Below are 23,107 nucleotides of genomic sequence, written 5' to 3'. Positions count from 1 at the left end.
GGAGAGGAGGCGTATTAATGAAAAGAAGGGCAATTTCCCTACTCCCTTCAATTCCATTGCACGCTCCTGTTGCGGAACTTCTGGACAGGCATTATCCAGCCCACAGCTCTGACAGCTGCTGTTCTGCAGGACTTCTTCCTTAAGGAAGGGAAGAAGACACAAAGGAGGAACAGTTACCAAAATATCCCTGACCATGTGGGAGTTGAGAAGGTGACAAATGCTGGGAGAGCGGAGAACAGGGGACACACGTTCCTTGGACCGAAAAGCAGTGGTGAAGATCAGCACTGTCAATAACACTTCGGAATTCTTCCCCGGTGAAGTGGTGCTTGAATGAAATGAATAAAAAGGTTCTTGTAGTGAAGATATAGATGTACTTCCAAGTCCTTTTCCAAGAAGGCAATAAGGAAAATTTTGCCATGTATTGCAAAGAGATTTCAGAAACATTTTCTGTTCTAGTGTGACTCTGGGAATGTGGAAATTGCCTCACCCTTTCCTCTAGCCCTTGGGGTATTCCTGCTTAATCAAAACTGGAAGAGGGAGGAGTTAAAGGAGAAGAGGAAGCTTAAAAATTCGCATCCTTATGAGAGAAGCAAGAATAAAATGTCATCTCTGAGCTCTGGAGAAGTTACCACATTGATTTCTGCTTCATAAAAATGAGGTTAAGTCGAATGCATTAAGCTGGCAAACTGGATAATTGCATGTCCTGAAACTGTCTTCGAAACAGCTCTTTTCACAGCGGTGCTCAGAAAATAACTTCATCAATAAGGCTCTTGCCCATTAAACCTTCGCACCTCTTTGTGCCTTGCTCAGGAGTGAAGCTTGTCCTTCCTGAGAAAGACTTCTTCTTCCTTTCACCTCAACCTAGTGGGGAAAGCAAAGCTGGCTTGCATGACATTAGCATATTTCTGGCAAGAAGACAAGAGGGTGAAAAACAAACATGTTCCCAGGGCTGGGGCTTTCCAGCTCCAGTTCCCCACACATGGTGTGTGGCAGAGTCTTGCACTGCGGCTGGCAACTTTCTCTAGAGTGGAAGTGAGAATTGCTCAGAGCCAAAGCTTGGCCTCGGGTTTTGCTGCCCTGTGGAAGAGTGCTCCTTCTTTCCCCAGCCGGTATGACGGGGTCAGGCCCTTGCAGCCAGCCGAGTCCCTGCGCAGCCCCGCCGGCAGGACGGGTCCTGACCTTTCTGCATGGCTGACATTTCCCTACCCCCCTTCCTCAGTGCACAGCACCTTGGAAAGGCAAGAGCGTGCCTTCGGCTGCCTTGTTTGCACGGCAGCGCGTATGAATCGTGCAGTCACAGGATTATCTGGAGGTGGTGCTGAGGCCTGAGGTCTGAATGCTGTGCTCCATCCTAGAGAGCTTGGTCTGGGAGAGGGATTCAGGCTTCTGCTCTGCCTTGAGCTCCCCAACACAACAGCACCTGCCACAGGGTGTTGCGTCTACAGACAGCGAGGCGTTCAGATAACTGGGTGCTCTCTCCCACCAGCCCTACTAGAACAAAATGGACAAGGTAGGTACTCACTACAGGAGATTCCTCTGGTGTCCAGTGGTGCCTCAGAGTGCCCACCAGCTTCGAGGGAGGAGACAAGCAAAGCAAACCAGATGGAAGAAACCACACACCTAGCTAACAAGCTGTTCAGATACAGATTCTTTTCCAGAATCTAAACCTTTAAGGATGCCAGTGAGTGGGGCATTTTTCACTACCTGCTAGCAGAGATGTGCTCTCCCCTTCACTCCAACTCCAGCAGGAGCAGCTGTTCAGGTCCCCATCTGGCACTTCCCCTTGCCCAGTGACTGGCTCAGAGCACAGGAGGATGCTCTATGGGGAGAGGAACTGATTTCAATTTCTCTTGGCAAAAAGCAACTCCACGCTGCTGTGCTCCTTCTTACACTCCAAAATTCCCTTTTCTCCCCACCACCACTAACCAACTTGATTTTTTTTGCCCACAGTCCTATTTGGGCCAAGCTGTTGCTTCATTCACACAACTTACGGATTCGGCACGTTCCTTTCCAACCCTGTCTTGCTAAATACAAAAAGCGAGGCGAGGAAATGCTGTTCTCTTCAGCGACCTCATTAAAGTTTTTCACTTGATATGAATGCAATCAATAGTGCCTTCCTGGAAGAAGCTTCAATGAGAGGAGCAATTAATTTGCTACCACTTGCCAAGGCTAATGTGCCTTAGACACACTGGCCTTAAAGTACAGGGTGAGTTTGGCAGAACACGATTCCCATACTGCTAAAAGACAAAACCAGATTTGGCAGTGGATCAGCAATCCAAGCGGTAACGGGAATCTCCCTCTGATTGGCTTCGAAAGCCGCATCGGCTGTTCCTGACATCAGCTCTCTATATGTACCTCACGTATACGCCACTACACGAACTATTGCCACAGGGCTCAGCCCTGGCTGGCTGTGCACAACCTGAGATGCTCCATTCCAGCTCCATGGAGGGTACAACCCTCTCAGGTTGGCCTTCGCAGTGCTTTTTCTATGGGGCGCAGCCCTGCTGAGGTGTGAAGCTCTGCTCCTAAGGGGTGCAAGGCACTGCCCTGGCCAGTTCCTGAGCTCACAGGCTTTTTCTGTGATTTAGAAGGCTCCCAGAAGTTTTCCTTCACTTTGCAGTCAGAGCACAGGGTTGTCCAGACTCCTCTCCCTGTTACAGACCACCATGCTCTCTGACAGCAACGCGGCAGGCTGTGTCAATACGCTGAGGGTCCAGGGTCCCTAAATCACTGCAGCTGGAGCACACCTCAACAATAAAGTGCGAAGCCTCCACGGTATTAAATCTTAGAAAATGACACTGATTGCAGGATCAGTGTCTCCTGAATTCATGAGGATGAATCTCCTCATGCCAGACTCCAGTGCTTCTCCTTTGAGGACCCTCTGTTATTGTAACACACCAGCAGTAACAAAGCCTGCCAGAAACCCCCCTCCAAAAACAATGGCTTGAAGAAAAATGACAGGCAGCTGGCAAGATATGGGCGTTGAGCTGCAGGCAGCTGGTGCTGGCAGAGAAATAGAGAGACGTGAGCTCCCCGAGAGAAAGGCAAACTTACCACAGTGTCCAGCGGAGGGACACGTAAGGAGTAGGCGAGGAGGAGTCTGAGGGAAGAGGCAAATGAAAGGCTGGAGCAGCAACCAGCTATCACAGTGATTAAAGATCATTAGGAGATCAGCCTGTCTCTTTTGAAAACTGTTATAATTCCATCCAGCACAAAAGCCCAGACTGCCAGTCCTTGTGACACGGAGAACCAGAGGCTGGGCACTGGCAAGACCCTCTTATTAACACCCCTTACACCGTGGTCAGTGGGGACTTCACTTCAGATGTGTGGGGGAATTTAACCCCATGGCTGCTGCTACAGGCAGCCTGAGGCTTACCAGGGCCAGTCCCCTAGATGATTCTGTCACACAGGCACCTGTCTACTGAGAACAGATGAGAGAAAAACCATCCATGAGACAGCAAATGATTTTCACTTGCTACAAGCCAGATCTGAGCTACTGACCTAGAGACAAATGGCTCCATGCCCTAATCCCAACCCCTCAAGCCATCTATTCCCCCGATCATACCATCCTGTTGACAGAAGACACATTAAGCACTGCCAGAAGGTGACTGTAAAAAAAAATAAAAAGCTTTTTCCTTTTTATGGCAACCTGTGTAGCTGCGCAGCTATTCAAATATTTGCCTGGCTCCTTATAATTCATTATAACCCATTTTTTATGACACTCTCTTTGAAACTGTATTCCCATCGCCCAGGTGGGAAGCTTAATTTGCATTGTAACAGTAGAACTTCGTGCTAAAGACAAACCCACCAGAAAACTTTTTTAGGTTTCTTTCTCCTAAAAGGTAACATGGCACGGGGCAGAGGATGGATCATCAGCTGCCCATGGGCAAGTGAGGGACAATGCAGTGTCTGTCCAGGAACAGAAAACATCTGTTTCCTTCTGTTTGTCCTCCCTCCACAAGGATATTGTGCTGCACAAGTGAAAACAGGTCAATGTAAAAGGCAGCGGTAAAATCTGAAACAACCATCTTCCAATATGTCAACAAGAGGTTTTTGCCATCGATTTCAGTGCAGCCGGGATCTTCTCCAAAGGGAAAAGATGCTCGAGTTTTGGGTCAGATTGTGCAGTGAGAATGCAAATGACTGTAACTTGCATTATGGCTCTAATAAGCTCCTGTAATGACATTAAAGACAAATGCTTGATAATGCTGCCTTCAGAAATGAGGTGATGCAAATTTAGGAAGAAACCCAGCCCACCCTCCCCCTCCCTGCCACATTACCAGTGTTTGTTGAGTCTGATTTTACTCAAGGGTGGCCAGAGGTTTTCATGAGTTACTCTCATGGGTCTGCCTTGCTATTTAACACGACAGAATTGCAAATCATATCGATAAAAAATCTGCTAAGCTATTTTGAACTGCTTATGGAATGGGACCCTGCTGTGCTGCTTGAGAACAGCCATTTTGCCCAGCTCCTCCCTTCTCAGGATCCAGTTATGGATTTGGCCTAATATTACATCCCCCAGGCCACTAGCCACGTTATTTTAATTTAATTTAAAGAAGGCTACAAATAGGTCAGAAGAAACTAAGGGAATTAGCTGTTCAAATGAAAACGAAAATCAATTGGGAGCCATATTCTCACAGTCTTTGGAAGCTCTCTCCTAGTCCTTCCACATAGGCCCTCTAGTCTTTGAATCCATTTTCTGAATGTCTCTGAATCTTCTTAGAAGTGATGTCATCTTTCGGATGATGTAATCTGTGCCCAGTAACAGACCTGGGAAGATGCATTCTTTCCATTCTAAAACTTCTATGTGATATGGAAACCAAGGGAAGAAAAGGACAGCACTCAGGAAAGTTTTCAAGTTTTCATTCAAGTTTGAAAATCACCAAATTGTCCTTTTCTTCAGATTTCAGCTTCAAAAATTGTAAACTTTTTTTTTCCTGACAAAAATCTGAAAAGATCCTCTCACGATAATTTTATCATTGTGATATATATCAAAACCAGTTAGTTCCTTTTCTTCCCATCGCTCACATAGATTCTAAAATCAAAATACTTTTGTTCTCTTAGCCTATGTGCTACTTGGAAACCAATTTACAGGAGTAGGGTTTTACTGTTGTCCCAATAAATGATGCTTGTTCCAAAGTCAAATAGTTTGATCTTAAATATAGGTTACTGCATCCTGGCACCAAACACGGGGGTAGATGTGGTGCATAAAATAGGGAAAGCTCAGCAAAATGCACTTAGGAAAAAAAAAAATCAATCATTTTTGCTTCGGAAAACCTAAAGAGTTGGTTTTGTCTAACACTCACAATCTGAACTGCATTGGTTCCTTTTGATTGAGTATATGGGTTACATGGTATTATTCTGCTTTTATTCTTTCTGCTGGGCGACCTTGGGATAAGGTCTGTAGGACGTTTGAATGTTCAGAGTCTGCTTTCTCTGAACAGTTTCTCAGAGAAAACAGTGTGAAGACCCAACTCCCTGACTCTGTGAGTGACAATGTGCCTCCACGCTCACATGGTCGAGAACCACTGACCAACCCGGATACCCTGAAGAGCTGCTGGAGTGGTTCAAAGGCTGAGATGACGAGAGCTTCCCTGGGTATGACCACAGCATGACTGGAGTACCCGTGTTCGATCTAACCCTGGCAGTCAGCTCCAGGCACAGACCATGCCAGCCTTCTGGGATCTCCACTCGTGGACTTGGTAACTACCAGACACTGAAGTTTCTGATGTGATATTCAGGCAAGCTAGGCTCGAGCCAGTGCGAGTATGCCTTCCTACATTGCAATCAAGCTTCCTACTGCAGGGTAGATATGGCAGACACTTCAAAAAGACTCTATTTATATTCTGCCCTACTGGTAAATTCATTCGTTGGACCACTCATGCAAAATGGATAATGCAAATGAAACTGCTACATTTGGAATTAAGCTTATTTTCATACTCCAGTGAGCATGAGTGCATTAGATTGTTTTTGGGTTTTTTTGCTTTTTGCTTTTTACTTGCGGGTGTTTGCCCAGCTGTAGTCCCCAAAGCACCTGTTTCAGATCTGGGAGGGGATGTCAGAGCAGTCCACTGCTGAGCCAGAATGGTGCAGGCACTTCAAACCACTGGCTCTGGAGCCCACAGACTCCTGACTAGCATTGATCTGGAACTGATGAGTGGCTGGCTGTTTTACAGCACTGCAGCCGTAGAGAAGGCTGCTCTCTGCTCACTGCAGGGTGAGTGATAAATTCATGCAGAGCATGGACAATTGCAGGGGAAGAAACGGAGAGGCTCGCTATGAAATCAGGAAGTGACCACTTACCTCTGTACTCATTCAGAGTAACACTAATGCACAGATGTAATGTTTGTCTAAAAGGCAGAGTAAATAGATTAACATCTCTGTGTATACTGGATCCCCCTCTCCTCCTCATGCAGGACCCGGAGTCTCAGCACTAGAGATAAACTATTTTTATAGTTTACTCATAGATAAACTATTTTTAGTTTATCTAGTCATATGGAAAGTCCCTAAGAGAGAAGGATACTACCTAGCAGAGGAGACACAGAGTGGGGCAGTGTGAGGGAGCAAAGGAGGGCAGAGTCTTCAGCAACCCCCTCCTCCTCCTCTAACTCTGCACAGCAACCTGTCCCTTGTGTACACCCTGAGTAAGCCTAGTCCAACACTGCTCCGTCCTACAGCAATTAACATTTCCAGATCATCACTGCTGATCTATGCATTGAGGAAAGAGTAATGTGAACTTTCCGAGATGGATCATCTGTAGGCGCTTCAGAGGAAGAGGAAGAAAGAACTGTCAGTGAGGTTCCAGGGAGCACAACCGTTTACTCCCACACAAAGATGAAGCAGTACTTCTCTTCCCCGTCTCCTTGTTGCTTTGTAGCATGCACTGTGCCAATGACAAGGGATCACCCCTTCTCTCTGCTTCCCTCCCCCAGCTGAGAAGGTAGAAAAGCTCCCAGTATCATACCCTCTCCGGGAAACTGCTGCTTGGGTCGAGCCCTGTTTGAAAAAAAGACTATCATGTTTGCTCTGCTGGGCTCTGCAATGCATAACAGAGTCTGCATTGCAGTCTCCAACTGCAATCCAACACCATCTGTCCCTTCCACTTGCAGCACTGCATCACTCCAGGGAGTCTGTTCTTCAGGGGGTCCCAGAGAGCACCTGGCTGTGATGCCCCCTGGCACCCATGACGGGCGGCAAAAGGGAACAACGCCCCACCGATTGGTGTCACGAGACTGGAACTAGAAATGGATGCTCAGTGAAACTGCACGAGAAGCAAGACAGGGAAAGGGGCTGATTTGCTTCCATTTCATTATTTTTTTAAAACAAATTCAGTACAATCAGCAGCAAATACACTTAAATCCTCTTCAGCCACCTTATGGAAAGGAAATCAAGGAGCAGAGACAAGCAAGCACGGAGCTCTGCACTGCTGTGGCTACATGTAAATCCATATGAAGAAGCTACTTTAACACCAGCCTAAGCCATCAGCTCGCCTTTCCTGAGCACTCTCGGATTAGAGGACAGAGAAGCAATGCCACCAAGGGCCAAGACAACAGACCTGGAGATGTTTCATTGCTCTGCTCAGTCTCCGACTTACTGAGTCACACTGAGAAGGACACTTCTGCTTTATTTATCTCCATCTCTCCATGCACTTCCTGCCTGCTTGTGCTATGAAGCAAATTAACTTAGCAGTGAATTCTTCAGGGCTGTTGCCGTCTCTCCCTGTACATCTGTACAGCACCTTGCACAGTGTCATCTCAAACTTCGACAAGGCATTACGCTCTGCTGCAAGTGAAGCATTCACAAACTGTAACACCACAAAGACGAAGTCTGAAATTTGTAAAGCATGCACCAGTGCTCCCCCTCTGAGCCTGTGATGCTGGGAGGAGGATATGGTTCAGCTCTATCATGAGTTAGTGTTCTGACAGCTCAGTCCAATCTAGCCATGACTTACATGGCTGCTTTCCCTTCACATTCCCAGGAGCACACTCGGCATTAGATCATGCGCTGCATCAGGCTCTGCTCCAAAGCAGAGGAGAAAGTATGGGGAGGAAGATGAAATTGCCTTGACCAGCTTTCTTTGTCCTGAAAATATGCTCCTGACATACGGAGAAAGCTGCAGGGAGCTTTCTCTCTGCTCTGGAGAGCAGGGAGACAGGAAAAAATAAGTCATTTTCAAGCTACTTGTAAGGTTGTGGCTTCACTCACATTAGGCCTGACAACTCATCCTGAGTATTGGAACTCCCCTGGGAACAGCACAGGGTTCAGGGGTAGCGGGGCTCTTGCTTTTCACCAGACACTTACATCTTCAAACAGATCCTATTTGTCTGCAGGTTGCTCTTCCTTCCTCTTCCCCTTAACATCGTGTCAGAATTTAGAAAGCAAGAAGGTTATAAATACATCACCGAGCCGTCTATCCAAGAGATAAGCATGTAAAAGAAGACGACGCTTGGGTAAACAAATGCGACAGGTTCTGTGAATCAGCTGTCTCTAGATCTTTCCTCTCAGCTGCTTCTGGAGCTTTTGGGGCTCTGAGGGGGCAAGACCCCGCTTGCCTGGCTAACTGCTCTCCTCAAAGACAGCTCTATAACGACACACTTCCTGCAGGGAGTCCACCTGTACTTACTCTCCTCCCAGCCCACGCATCACCTCCACAGATTCCATATCTTACGACTGTGAAGCAGATAGCACAGTCTCAAGTGAGTAAGTAACAATATGCTGAAGGCTCCCTTGGGAACCTGCTAAAAGCATGGCATTAGACTCAAGACACAATTCTTTAGCATTCACACTGGGATAAAGCAGGAGAACGGGCATTCAAAGAAAGCACTTTTGTGTAATATCAGCGTAAAGTGGAGAAAAGATTTAGGATGCAAGTGCATCACAGCCTCTGCTCACCTCCTCCCACTGATGAATATAGCGGATGAGCCGGGAGAGTCGCAGCAGCCGCAGGAGGCTGAGGATCTTCGTGAAGCGCACGATGCGCAGTGCCCGAGCCGTCTTGTACACCTCGGAATCAATGCGGGTTTCAACAATCAGGAAGATATAGTCCACAGGGATGGAGGAGATAAAATCCACCACAAACCAGCTCTTCAGGTACTTCATCTTGATCCTCTGTGGGTCTAGGATGATCTCTGTGTTGTCCTCCACCACAATGCCTGTTCGGAAGTTGAGGACAAGGTCGATGAGGAAGAACGTGTCCGAAACCACATTGAAGACAATCCATGGGGTAGTGTTTTCATCCTTGAAGAAAGTGATGCCCACAGGGATGATGATCAGGTTCCCTACCATCAGGAGCAGCATGGTCAAATCCCAGTAAAACCTGGACAGCAAGACAGAGACATGTGAGATCAGCTATAGAGTAGGAGATCACGGAACCCAGGTCAACAGAACTATTGTGCTTTATACATCTCTACTGTCATTCATTCCCAATGCTCTGGGTAGTCTGCTTGATGTTCGAGCTGCTAATTAAATACTTAATATCATAGGAACACTCATCTTCTGGCTTACAGGGTTCAGAGAGGAACTGAGTACATGGCTAGACATGCCCACTTGAAAACTTTGACTGGGACTTGAGAGTCACCCAAGAAGAGACTGACATACTTGCAGTTACTACAACCACTGTTAGGTAAAGAGAGACAGAGAACAAGTATTTGGAAAGTTTCAGAGTTCGTATGCCAATAAATCCAAATTAAAATCATCAGGCTTGCTCCTACTGCCTGATCCTTCTTTAGAAGTAGCTAGCACTGATAGCACTGGGACCAGGATGGAACTGGAGACCGTGCTGTGATCTACCACATACAGTTTAGATTTCTTGCTAAGCCAAGCTTACGCTGAATCTGGACTTCGTGAGTTTAGTCCACGCTCTAGAGACTCCAGTGTTGTACAGAAATGATTGATAAAGCTTGGAGCCATGTGCCTGGAAATATCTCTTTCATTTCTGAAGTAAGCAACGACAACATTTAACTACGGTTCCATGAAGCACTGTCTCCAAAAAGCTTATCTTCACTTATTGGCAAGTCAATATTATCCAGTGGGTCTTACAACATCCATTTTTTGTTTTGGACACACAGTCTGAATACAGTTCCTAATGTATTTGTTTGGGATTTTTCAAGATTTTCCCCAGGTATTAGTGTAAAAGACACACACTCACACAGTGTTGCCCCAACTCACCCAGAGCGAGGACTAAAAATTTTTCCAAGTCTCATAATTTGCTGAGAGTCTCACAAAGGAGCCTCCCTGTCCAAGGCAGTGGTGCTCCATTCCCCTCGAAATGTTCCATATGTAGAGATGCCAACATACTGTGGTTTCACACTGCCAAGATCTCATCAGCTCTACACTATATACTGCAGGGCAGCTACTGTAATACTGTAAGGGATCATAAATAACTTGTATTAAGGTGCACTTGTCACAGCAAAGGAGCAAAGTACACAGAGCAAATTGATTATCAGGTTTGGTTGCTTAAACCTGAGGATGCAACATTCAGAAAGCTGCAATGGCCCTTCCAGTGAGTCACACAAATTAGCATGGCATTTAAATTATTATTATTATTAATCTCTTGAGAACCAAATAAGCCTAACTCCCTAGACGATAAAAAAGGTGACAGTAAGTTAACACAAAGAGGAGAACTGAGCCTTCCTTTAAAGCAATCAGCTCAAAAGCAGCGAAGTCAACAGAGCAACTCTGGGTTTACAATGATGCAAGGAAGGAAACTGTTGGGTTTGCTGAAGAAGGACAAGAACATGCTGCTTCTCCACCTGTCTGGCAGTTTACAGTCAAAATCACTGAAATGTTTCAGGAGATACAGATTTGCTTCAAAGATCCTCAAAATCTAGCTTTGGTAAGAGTTGTTCAGCTTAAGCCTGGGCCTTGGACCAGACCGAGCTGCTGCAGAACCGTATCACTACAGCGAGGCAAACACATTGAAATGTTAAACTCTCAGCAGGAAAACAAAACGGGCAGAATACGCCTTAAAAGCCTCCTTTGTACAGATTCTCCCTCCCTGTTAAGAACATAACACTTGAAAGCATCTAAAAGCATGTTTAAGAGTCCAGCTATTACTCATGCACAGACAAGGTCACAAACCAGCCAGCACACCAGCGATTCTCAGAAACATTCAGCAGAGGCTGATGGGAACTGACTCCAGTATGAGCAAAGTTATCCACTAACGAGGTTTCTAAAAATGTCATCAACTATCTCTCTCTTGCTCTCAAGGTGCCATGCCCCAACAAGGAAGGTAGCGTGCGAGCCTTCACTTAGTGTAGAAGTACGGTTGGTGCTGGTAGATACTCATCGATGAGATTTGTCCATACGCTTCCAAGAGCAAGGCTGTGTCCCACAGCAATATGCATAAATATCGTATAAATCCATGTTGTGGTCTTCCTTATTAAGGGCTCGAGATGCTGCTGCAGCTTTCCGAGTCAATTAATCTAAATAATCGCACAATAGCAGGAAGTCTGGAAGCAGTGTGGATATTATTACCGAAAATAAATAACCTCTCAGCCATCTTTAATTTGTCTTGGGGGATACAGAAGGAGATATGCACAAAGAAAATGATTCTTCCCAAGTTTCAAATTAATGGCATGAGACAGACATGGCCAGACATGCAGAGACGTAAAGGTAAGTGGTTTTCTTCAGAGATCTTTGGATTTTTCTGTCTCTTATTTCTACGCTGGCTGGTGATTTCAGTACTTTAGTGGGAACTGGGGACAATGACAACAGTGGCTAGGGTGGGCCACAGTTTAAGTAAGATATTTTCTACACACAACCCCAGTAAAATGCTTTCTGCCTGACTATAGCACTTCCTGCTACCTCCATCTCTTCTAGTCAAGGCTGGTCATACCACCGTCATCTGTCCCGCATCCTGATTTACAGCATTTCTTGCCATTCCAGTTCTAAGCTCTTCAGACCCACTTCACACACGCTTTTCAGTCCCAGTCTGCTCTAACTGCTGAACTGTCTGCAGAGAAGCAACGGTCTGCAATGTGGACGAGCACAGATGAAGTGCTACAATTCATTGCCATGTGTTTCTTAAACCACGTTTCTCCTCAATGGTGTACTAGTGCCTCAAGATTATTGTCCCAGGCTCCCCTCAGTTCGCACCTTTAAAGCCATCACTTACAACACACAGAAGGTAAACTTTTGTATCCAGTGCACCTCTGCTAATAAAAGGGTATCTGATGTGTCAGGGAGGAGATAACCTTTGGATTCTACAAAGGAGGCAAAAAAAGCTGAAAATCATCAAGAATTTGGTCTGCACACCAATTCCAGCACAGGAAATTCCTTTCTGGTGTAAACTGCCCAGAAGTTAAATTTTAGCTATTAAGATTCCACAGCTCCTGCACATTTTAAATTTTACCCACACATGAAGAACGATCTGCTCAGGGTGGCACCACTGGATTTAGACTGAAGAGACTCTCAGAGACCGCAGCACCTCCGAGGCCTAATATCATCCATGTGTCATTTTGTATTTCCGCTGAGGAACATCTTTTCGCTCCCTGTAAATTATTGGTCAGAATGACTAACGGCACATGTGATGTATGTAAGGGCAAGCACCAGCTATTAATAACCCATGTTTTCTGTATTTCTGTTGTTCCTTTCACCCAGGGATTCCACCGAGCTGACAGTGATGAAATTGGCTCCGCTGCACCCATGAGAGGCAGACAGAGTTATTATCCCTGTCTTGCAGATGGAGAAACCTCATGGCAAAATGAAGAGACTGGGATTTGTCCACGGAAATCTGAGGCTAAATAAGAGTTAGGATCTGAATTTGATCCTTGAGTCTAACCAGATCTGAAGCTATTCACATGGCTTGAAAAAGTCTTTAACAGAGATGCATCTCATGGACATCTTCCTCTGATATCCTGTCTACTTCTCACTTCTCTTCCTGTTTCCAAAAGCCTACATAAAAAATTAATAAATATGAATGTATTGTTTTATTGTAGTTGACTCAGTGCAACCAAACAGCTCACAGTGCAGGGAACAGCCAGCACCATATAAACCAGATGTCTTCTTCAAACATACTTGGTTTTTTATACCACATCCTACTCTACGCACGCTTCTTCGATCTGAAATCACATTTTAACATGCACTGCTACCTCCGATCTTTTAATTCCTATTATTTAGTTGTAACAGAACGTGTCTGAGAATTAGTGGGGCAAATCCACTTCGAGAACATACGCTCTTTAAGCATAGCTGGTGTCACTCAGTTGATTTGATAGTACGTACACTTCGTAGGAATTAGTTTGTGTTTTTTGACCAGAACGTTAGATCATCTTTCTGCTCTGTCTAGTGCATAACGTAACAGGAGGCTAGGAATATCGCTTTCGGATGTCATTTTTTTAATTAAATAAACCTTGATTTTTCAAAACCATTCCATGATGCCGCGCAAGCAATTACAGCGCAGGAGCTCAGGAAGGATCGTGACCCCTTGGAGAGAAAATAGTGACTTGCAGAGGTCAGCCCGGTCAGCATCACTGTGTCAGTCTGGCACTCACAGCCTGCCCCTCGGAGGGGCACATCTGTGGCCTTAACTTCTTTTCTTGCTCTGTAGTGTTTGCAGCGTCAAGAGAAAATAGACTCGAGCAACCTCACCTCTAAATTAACAAAGCTTTTTGGATGTTTTCAGCTTCTGCTGAAAGGCAGCCAACTCTGGGTTGAACCGAGGCGCCGCCTGAAAGCGCACAGAAAGAAAACACAAATAAAAATGCGTCTAACTGAAAAAGCCAGGGAGCCAGGATACGCTCACCAGCAACGGAATTTAGCTCAGACACCGTGGCCAACCTTCCTAACCTTACAAGAACAGATCTTTAATGAACATATCTTGCTAAACCAAAACCAAAGACAAATCCAATTGCTCTGCCAAGGCCAGGCAGGAGCACCAGCTGGGTGCTGACTCAAGAAACAGAGTGCCACCTACTGAGACACAAATGCCATCTCCATCCTCTGCTTTGTATGGGGAGGAATCGCAACGTTGTTCCTTTAAAAAGCTGAGGAAAATCTGCCCTTTTCTCCAGAGAGGCAGCTCCTTTCCCCTCCTCTGGACTGCACGTTGAATTAGACACTGCTGGGCTCACCAGCAACTATCCTGATAGGAAAGAGGTCGCGTTTGAATTCCCAGGACTGCTAGTCGGGCTAGAAATAGAATCATCTTTTGTAAAGAGCACTAGTGGATGTCAGGGTGGCTGGAGCAGCAACGGTGGGGGTAAAGTTTACTCCAGAAAGCAGCCATTCAATAGGTATCTGAACACAAAGGAGAGAGAAAGAGAAAAAGCAGGAATGGATCCCTCCCTGTCTTTGGAAGCATTACTTCTCCCAGATACGAGTAGGTGCATTTCTACTGGAGAGTTACAAACTTTGCATTATTCACAGAGCAAATAGGAGGAACATGGTGATTCACTGCTCCTAAACACACTAAAGGGCACTTAACCAGCTACGGAGCCCAAGAATTCACTTGCTAAAAGACTTCATTTATTTAAATATTTAAATATTCAAATACCTGTGCACTTGAAAACCTCTTTGAAATGAATACCCACCAAAAAAAAGAGATAAATGGCTTACAAGAATATTCTGGGTGCTATATAATGGGAAATGATTAGGGGGACCTAGCTAAAGAATAAGACAAACAGTTTTAATTCCTTCTGACCAATCTATGCAAATAATATGTATCCTCTGCCATCCCAACTAAACGCCTGAGAGCACTGGTAATTAGCCATGCATTACAACAGCAGAAGGAAAAGAGTTCTGTGTCCCAGCCTCCTCCAGAATTCCCTGGCTGCCTGCTTCGGCAGCGCTGGCTGCTTCTCATTCAGCCATAGTTGTTATAGAACATGAGCTGCACCAAATCCAACTTCTGGATTGCACACCAACACTGCCAGCTGTTGCTGTGCAAATACATGGAAAGTCATAGGATCATGGAATGGTTTGGGTTGGAAGGGACCTCAAAGATCATCTAGTTCCAACCCCCCTGTCATGGGCACGGACACCCTCCACTACACCAGGTTGCTCAAAGCCTCATCCAACCTGGCCTTGAGCACTTCCAGTGATGGGGCAGCCACAGCTTCTCTGGGCAACTTGTTCCAGTGCCTCACCACCCTCTGAGTGAAAAATCTTTTCCTTAGATCTAATCAAAATCTCCCCTCTCTCAGTCTAAAGCCATTGTCCCGTGTCCTGTCACCAGGACATAAAAATAAACAGTGGTGAGAGACAGACCCAGGACTGATACAGCGGTTAAGGGCTACATCTGGACTACCTGCACCTATGGGTCTAAGGAAGATGTTCCAACTGCCTCCTCAAGATGACAGTAAGGAGGCAGCAGCTGGTGGTCTGAACTGTTCATCTTCCTTTTGAACTTTGATGCCATAGCCGCCACGATGCCTCCGCTGGGTACCAGAGAGTATGTAGTATCAGTGAGTTACTAAGATGGGATACAGTTCTGCACGTGATAACCCTTCCTATCAGGAGCAAAAGGTCTATTAGGTGGTGATGAATTTTAAGTGCTTGCATCAGCGAGTGCATTAGGAGGGCTCTCTCACAGCACAGCCTCCGCTACCAACCAGGTGCATACCTTGGAGCACTTTGCATCTGCATTTCTTAAAACTCATGTGTTGTCTTTGACAAAATTTTCATTGAATTCAACTGTCAGTTTTACTTGAGGCAAGATATTTTCCGTGGTCTGTATTTAGCCTTTCACTTAGATTGTCTCCAATCTACATAATTGCTCACCTAATCCCCTCCGAACAGCGCAGAATTCCATACCGTGTTTCGATTTTAATACATATGCTCATATTATTACCTTAAAATATAATTACATGGATTTTGGTGAGTGGAAAATTAAGAAAGCTATTGCTTATGTAACACTTTAACACATGCAGTCCATGCATGTTAGCTTTTTGTGGCTTCTCTATCATCTGCTTTTAAATCTAACACTACATTATTAAACAATAACCAACACCTTGCATTTTTCAGACTATGTTCATACACTAATTAAATCCCAACAGATAAAATTAAGAAGGCATTATCATCCTATGTTACAAATAAATAGACTATGAGACACTAAAGATTTAAGTAACTTATTCAGAGGCAGAACTACTATTCAGAAAAAATGGTTGCCTAGTTTCAGAAGAGGTTTCCTGTCAGGTTCCATACTGTCATTTGATCAGTAGCAGCAAAGGGGAAATGTCCTTTCTCTTCCATTGCAAAAATATAAATATACACATTACTTAGCAATATTTTTACTCCCTCTGTAATACCCGACAATTTGCAAACACCACGTCTGAGGCACTGATGCATTTACCCAATTATAACATAGTACATGATGAATTACGCCCTTTCTTTAACGTACGAAACACAACGTGTTATATCAATATGAGTTAGCTTAAATTATTAGTTCTTTGATAGTCCCTACAATACACCCACTCTACTGTCAGGCTTCGTAAAGAGATGAAGATCTGCGTGACAAAGATTTTTACAGGAGAATTCATAGAACTGAGAACCAGTAAAGCAGACCTTACGTTGAGGGTAATCTACCAGGGAACGTGTTTGTGCAACCGTGACACAGCTCAACGCTCTGAGCAAACACAGAGTTTGGGAGCTGGTGGTGCAGCCCGTGCTGCGTCCGGACAGCACCGTGGCGGGCAGTGCCCTTGGACGAGCCCGGACTTTATTGCCATGACTCTAAAAGCCTTGGAGCTTGCTCTTCCCACCAGCTCGGGCCAAAAACTGCAGAACGCGACATGAGCTTGTTACCAGGGGAGTTGCCTTTTTCATCACGTATTAGCCAAGGAGAAATGGCAAAGCCTTCGCCTCATGTGGGCTCTGGCCTCTGCAGGGAGTGAGAACGTGCCATATGCTGGGACCTCCAGGGAAATCTCCCCTCTGGAGCTCTTCTGGATAGCTGAGACACTCAGCATTGCCTATGGCAGCTGCTAGAGGAGCCACCAAGAAACAGATTGTCCTTCACAATAACTAGATTTATCAAGACAGAGGCAGTTCTATGGCCTCCATCTAGTCAGTTTAAAACAGGCTTTGTGAATCAGTCAAGGCTGACAGTCCTGACATTCCGCAGCTTTGCTGCAACAACTTCATTCCGTTCCCCATTTTTCTGTCTGGGAAACCCCAACCACTTTCTATTATCTTTGCGTTGAAGTGCACCAGTTATGAACCAAAACCACACTGTTCAAGCATGCAAAAAAAAATACGGAACTCTATCCCAACGAGCTGCTGGCACCCCTTCTCATAAGTGTTTTTAACTTTCACTCGGATAGGAAAGCTGATGATAGAATTGAAGTGACTTGGCTGGGACAACAGCACTCTAACCAGCAGATAATGCTATCTTGCACTCAAGTTCCTCCAAATGCCGCAGGGGGTATGTGAACGACACAGCAAGTGGTATCACCAAGCTCAGTTTCAGGGAGGCTGAGCAAACATTGCGGGGTGTCGTTTCATTACAATCTGCGGCATGTCAGGACAGAAGAGTTCACGGAGGCTACAGAGCTGCTGCCTGGCTTGCACTTGTCCTGGGATAATGAGTGTTCCGGACAGCTAATCTGTAAAGTCAATGCCTACCACCGAACCCTGCGGCGTGCTTCACAGAAATTGCATGAGCATTTTCAAGAGTTTTCTGTGCGATCTGCCAGTCGATAAATGCAAACGTAGTGGAACACTTACACCTAGTCCTCGTCCGCAGACATCCTGCATCACACAGAAACAATATGCTCCTGCACTTCATTTCCAATAACGCTGAAACATAAACATGTCACAAGAATAAGAAAAGTCATGGTGGATTTGGCATGAAGTAGTCCATTGACCACTCTCCTCAACTCCTGCTGCCTTCCTGCCTGCAGACACCATCCTTACAGAGTAAACCATATCTGAAATCTATACTTAGAACCCAATCTTCCCAGAAAGGTAAAAATAAATAAGATTTCATTTCCACTTTAGGGAATGCACACACAGAAACAGAGATAGCCACAAGAGACTTCATTTGTTCCGGCTCTAAATTTGGAATATGGAGGCCAATAGAGCACACATCCCATTTCCGACTAAAAACAGCATTAGTAATATTTTCTCACTTGCCTGGATGCAGCTATTACGAGCTCATGGAGAATTCCCCTGTAAGAAGCTGAAAAACCAGTGAAATTTTTGTGGGTACTACCTGTAGGAAAGCTTAGTCCCTCTCTTTTTGAAGGCCCAAAGGAAGAACATTTACATACTGAACCCAGACAATTTATTGTTTTTCTCATAGCACCAATGAAAGGATCAAAGATCTAATGGAAATTCCTTGCAGCAGTGGCTGGAGACACCATCGGGAAGATAATATGGTACAGATTCAGCAGGAGATTTATAAGCACAAGTTCGCTCTAGAAGGAAACCAGGTCAACACAACCACTGGCAAACCAGCCTGTCTGGATGGACTCCTCTCCCTAATGGTGGTAGGTTAGACCATCTCAGGCTCCCTGTTGAGGGAACATATAGACAGACAGCACACCAGGTGCTGGTGGCCAGGGAGTACCTCCTACACAGCCACATCACTGCATAAGATGTGTTCCACTTCATGGCTGTCTCATCAAACTTCATCAGAAGGAACCCACACCACCACACCCTCCCAGAGTCAGGGAATGAAGTACAATTTTCTATTTGTAGCAGGCCAGAGAGCTTAACCCTCTCTTCATATCCCACCCTACTGTGCTCATAAATATGTCTTGATTTGCCCCTCCTCTGCGCCCACCCCCACGCCGAATCCCACAGGTTTTCAAGGTGTTAGATGGGTATCGATTTCATAGAGCTCCCAGAACACATTATGTATGAGGCTGACAAGCTAAGGGCCTGGCAATTCTGCATTGTTTGATCTTCTGAAATCTCTCCCTTGTATGAATATGGAAAAGTTCCTCTTTGTTTGCTGCCCATTGATCCAGACATTGACCCTTATCTGCGTGCATTTATCTCTGATGATTTAATAATGAAAAAGACCAATAAACTGAAGGAAGGAACCCCCTTTAGGGGGACCTATTGCCATGGAAACGTGCCATATGTTGTTGTTGTAGAGAACAGATAGATCAATAAGGGCTGCAGCTTCCAAGTCATCATGAATACGTTGTGGAATGTGAAGGACTAAAGCCTAAAGACACGCATAAGTTGTGACATTATGAAGTTCAGGCCCTGGCCCATGTCCAGATTCTAGGATGACACAAATTCAAATGTTTGGGCAGCCTGTTAGAAAGGTGGATCCACACTAGGGAGTTCTGAATAGTCTCAAAAAGCAGCGATATTGGGTCAAGGGTTTGATTTGTACCCAAGTATAGGAAGGAAAGGGACCGTATCTTATTTCAGAGTGCCCAGACTCTGATTTCTCAGAGATACACAGGTAGAGATTTCAAAGACAAGTTCTCTGAATCTGATGTGTCAGAGTATTAACAGCAACTCACACTGACAGGATTCAGATCTGCAGGTACAGACTCTACATCTATATAGATACATGTATTTATGTATATTGACTCAGAGTAAATGCAAGAGTGGGAGAGAACACACGACACCAAGTGATGGAACAGGTATCTTCCACCAACTGATGTTCTTGGTAAGTTACAGAGATGACAGGCTGGATTCTTCACTATTTTTAACTATTTTGTATTGACATGGCTCTCTTGACGTAATATCAGTTTACATGAGATGAGGATGTCAGCCTCACCACTAGGAATCCAAATTTACTAAAATTAAACACTAAAATAGGGCAGAGAGATGGCATGAGTCACACAACTAGATCAGAATCACAGTTTAGAATGTGGGGGACAGTGGAGGGGACATTGCTCTGCTCTCTGCTGGCTCTTGTTTGGCCTTGGATTGACAAATTTATGCCCTCAGGCTCTGCAGTAGGCCACAAAGAGGTGACAAACGCATGCAGCAGATAGCTAAGTCATCTGCCAGGCTGAAAAAAAGACTTCTAGCCATCCAAGATGCTAAAAATGTTCCTCCTAGGTATTGCTATACCACAGTTTGGTGTTGATTACGAAATCACAACTCCAGCCTCCCCAGATGGAAAGTGGAGTGAAACAAGGTCTTTTATTACAACATCTAGGCTCTCACAGAGGCTCCTAGAGAATCGGGTTTGGAGTACCCACTGTAACCTTTGAATCATCCACCACCGGGACAACCATCTCTGCAGCAGGTCACCAGTGGGCTTAAGCAGCCATAGAAACAACTACGTATGTCATTTAGCTGAGTAGCTGGCCATTTACATCCAATTACTTTACGATGAAAGACCAAAAAACAGAGGAAGAGCTTCCTGTGTCTGAAGATGGATCAAACCTGAGCCTGATCCAGCTGTTGTTCAGCTACATGAAGCAATTTACTCAAGGACATACATCTCTGCTTGCAGGATAAGGCTTACGGGCTTTCTCACATTCCCTCTTCAACTTTTATTGTTCCTGGGATTTACATCTGAGACAAACAACAGCATTTGCCAGACTCCAGCGCCTGTGCGTGCTTATTCCTACCACTCTGCATGAGCCCTGGATATGCCAAAGGGGCAGGGCGAAAAAATTCTACTTCTTTCCTTGCTTAATGGCAGGATGGGAATCCAAAAAGCTGCCAGAAAGAAGTAACAGAAAGCAGTTTGGGATTTTCCACTGGTCTGCTGGAATGATCATATTCAAAGATGTGTTACTCTAAAGGCTCAAAACTTCCTAAACCACATGGTGACTAAGGAGAGATAAAGCCAGAGTGACAGAACATGTTCCAGGACACTTCACTACACACCTAGTGGTTATGTAGCATGAGGGTAAGATGACCTGGAAGACAGAGTTCCCTCCAAACCTACGCTCCCAAGTCAAATACCTTCTTTAACAGGTATTGCTTCTGGATTAAAACCACTTTGGTCAACAGGGACGTCAATTCTACTGCAAATTTTCTGCTTACTCTGTGAGAAGTATGGCTTCAAGTGTTAGGGGCTGAGGAAATGCCAAAGGAGCGATGTGTAAGAACCACGGATTGGCATGGATGGAGTAAATATTTTGCACTGTTTCCAAACTTTGGCTCCTACTGATCAGTATTACTCCAGGAGAATCAACAGAAGAACACTGATTTACATCATCAATTTCAGCCCTGGTGGGAAATGTTAACGCTGGCACCAGTGTTTCAGACAAGCTTCAGCACAAAGTGCCAGCCATAAGCCTCTTTCTGTGGGGAAGAGAAGATGGAGGTGGGAGAGAGTGAGACATCTGAAATGATAACGAGGTAGTGACTATGTGTGTTTCAGTTTCACAGAAGCAGAAAATATTTTTCCTTCTCAACTCCTCCTGCTGCTAACATCAGGCTCCTGTTTGCAATGAGTTATTCAGGCTGGACTGGAGCACAATGAATCTTCAAAAAGAATAATGCTGCTGGGATCTTGGGGCTACTCAGGTATCTGAGACCCCAGACAAGAAATGAATCACCTTCTAAAAATGCAGCAGTTAAGGAAAAAAAAGGTCCAATTGCCTCTGATTATTTTAAGCCTGGAAAGAAACATACTGTGCTAAGGCATCCATGTGAATCCACTATCCCCTCCAAACACCGGATGCGGAATTAATTACTGCGTGTACTGAAACAGTATGTAGCTCACGAGAGATTTTTTCCTTTTGACCTCAAAGCACTTACGACAGGTGGTTGTGTCTCACCATCAGCATCTGCCAGCTGGGGAAACTGAGGCACAGAGGCAGTCAGTGCCTCACTCACATGCAGGTCCACAGCAGAAAGGAGATGAGAGACCAGGAATCCTGACATCCACTCCGCTGTCTCAAGGGCATCCAACTCGGCTTCCAACTTAGCACTCCAGCTCCACACAAGGGCAGTGCTTGATCCAAGGAGCCGCTGTGCTCCACAGCCCTTTTCAGTTTCTGAGAAACTATTCTTTGTTGTGCCCAGAAATATTTATGCATCAAACTGACTGAAACGAGGAAACCCAGCAGAAACTTAAGGGCAGCAGGAAACTTGGTCCTCCTTGAGGAGGACTTGGTGAATGCTCTGAGATAGGAGAATGGAAAACTCAGGAACTGAACATTTAAAATAGGTATTTCCCTTGAAACGGTACAGTCAGACCCACTCCTCACCCAAACAGGACACTTTGACTCACTAATTATACGGAATATTAAAAATTCAATGGGCAGATTTGGGGCATGTAAGGCCTCACCCCTCACATCAGATTGGTAGGAGCCATTTTGGCTTTTCATCTTCCTGTGTGGCACGGACCACGCTGCACAACACTCCTGTAAAGGAAGCATATGTTAGGGCATCTGGTGTTTTCACTTAACACATATCTGGCTTTTGCCAAGATGCAGGATGTCGAAGGATCTCTCCCGCTCTTTCCAGGACACGCTGCAAATTTCTGACTTTTGAGCTTTTGTAGAAAGAGCACATCTTTGTGACGTGGTGGGGATTCTCCTTTATCAAAGCTCTTATCCATGTTGCAGGGTCTCAGTGACTCGCACAGTCCCTCTCCAGCCGTTTGTTCCAGTCAAGAAACCTTCCAGAGTGAGTTGTAACTGCAGCCCCTTCCTCCCTCACCATTCAGAATCCCCATTACAATCACTGGGAGTTTGCATAATACCCCTCTCTAAAAAATACACAAAACTGGAAAACAGCGGTTGCAAAACACAGCAGCTTGCTGTAACTCTGCTGTGATGTCCAGTGCTGCTCCTCCCATATATATAGCACTTTTCTGCCAGAGACATCCAGACAAATAGTGATGGACACCACTAAAAAATGCTTAGACAGCTCTTTTCCAGTATGGGCTGGGCTTGATCTGCTCTATTTAAGTCAATGGAACACAGCCATTGAGCCCTGGGGGAGCAAGTGCCAGCCCTAAATCATTTCTTTGATTAATTGTTCTTGGGAAGGAAGAATTCATTAAGCATTCCGCTCAGCAATTAGAAATAAATATATTTTTAGAATGAGCAACCTGCCAGAAACAAGTTGTTTCAGAAATATATTCAGATTGATGCAGCCCATTTTCCATCAATACATAACACGGAGGCTCCAGCCTGCCAGTTTCCATCCTACCTAGAGGGACACTGCAGAAAAAGGGAGGACAGTCCTATCACTGAGGAGCTACTTGTGCTGTCTACGCAACTCAAGTTCAGAT

General features: G+C 45.2%; 1 protein-coding gene across 3 annotated transcripts in view; it reads right to left on the bottom strand.

The window, feature by feature from the left end:
- The window catches only part of HCN4 (hyperpolarization activated cyclic nucleotide gated potassium channel 4), a 104,230-nt gene that overhangs the window by 65,448 nt on the left and 15,675 nt on the right, over nt 1–23,107 (bottom strand). For all 3 annotated transcript variants that reach the window (XM_086620154.1, XM_086620155.1, XM_086620156.1), the window contains exon 2: nt 8,893–9,316. In XM_086620154.1, coding sequence (XP_086476280.1) covers nt 8,893–9,316 — 424 coding nt within the window. The remainder of the gene's footprint in view (nt 1–8,892; nt 9,317–23,107) is intronic.

Source organism: Tauraco erythrolophus, chromosome 14 (assembly GCF_009769465.1).
Source record: "Tauraco erythrolophus isolate bTauEry1 chromosome 14, bTauEry1.pri, whole genome shotgun sequence".
NCBI lineage: Eukaryota > Metazoa > Chordata > Aves > Musophagiformes > Musophagidae > Tauraco > Tauraco erythrolophus.
Note: the sequence above shows the minus strand (reverse complement) of the source record. Positions and strands in the feature narration are given on the sequence as shown.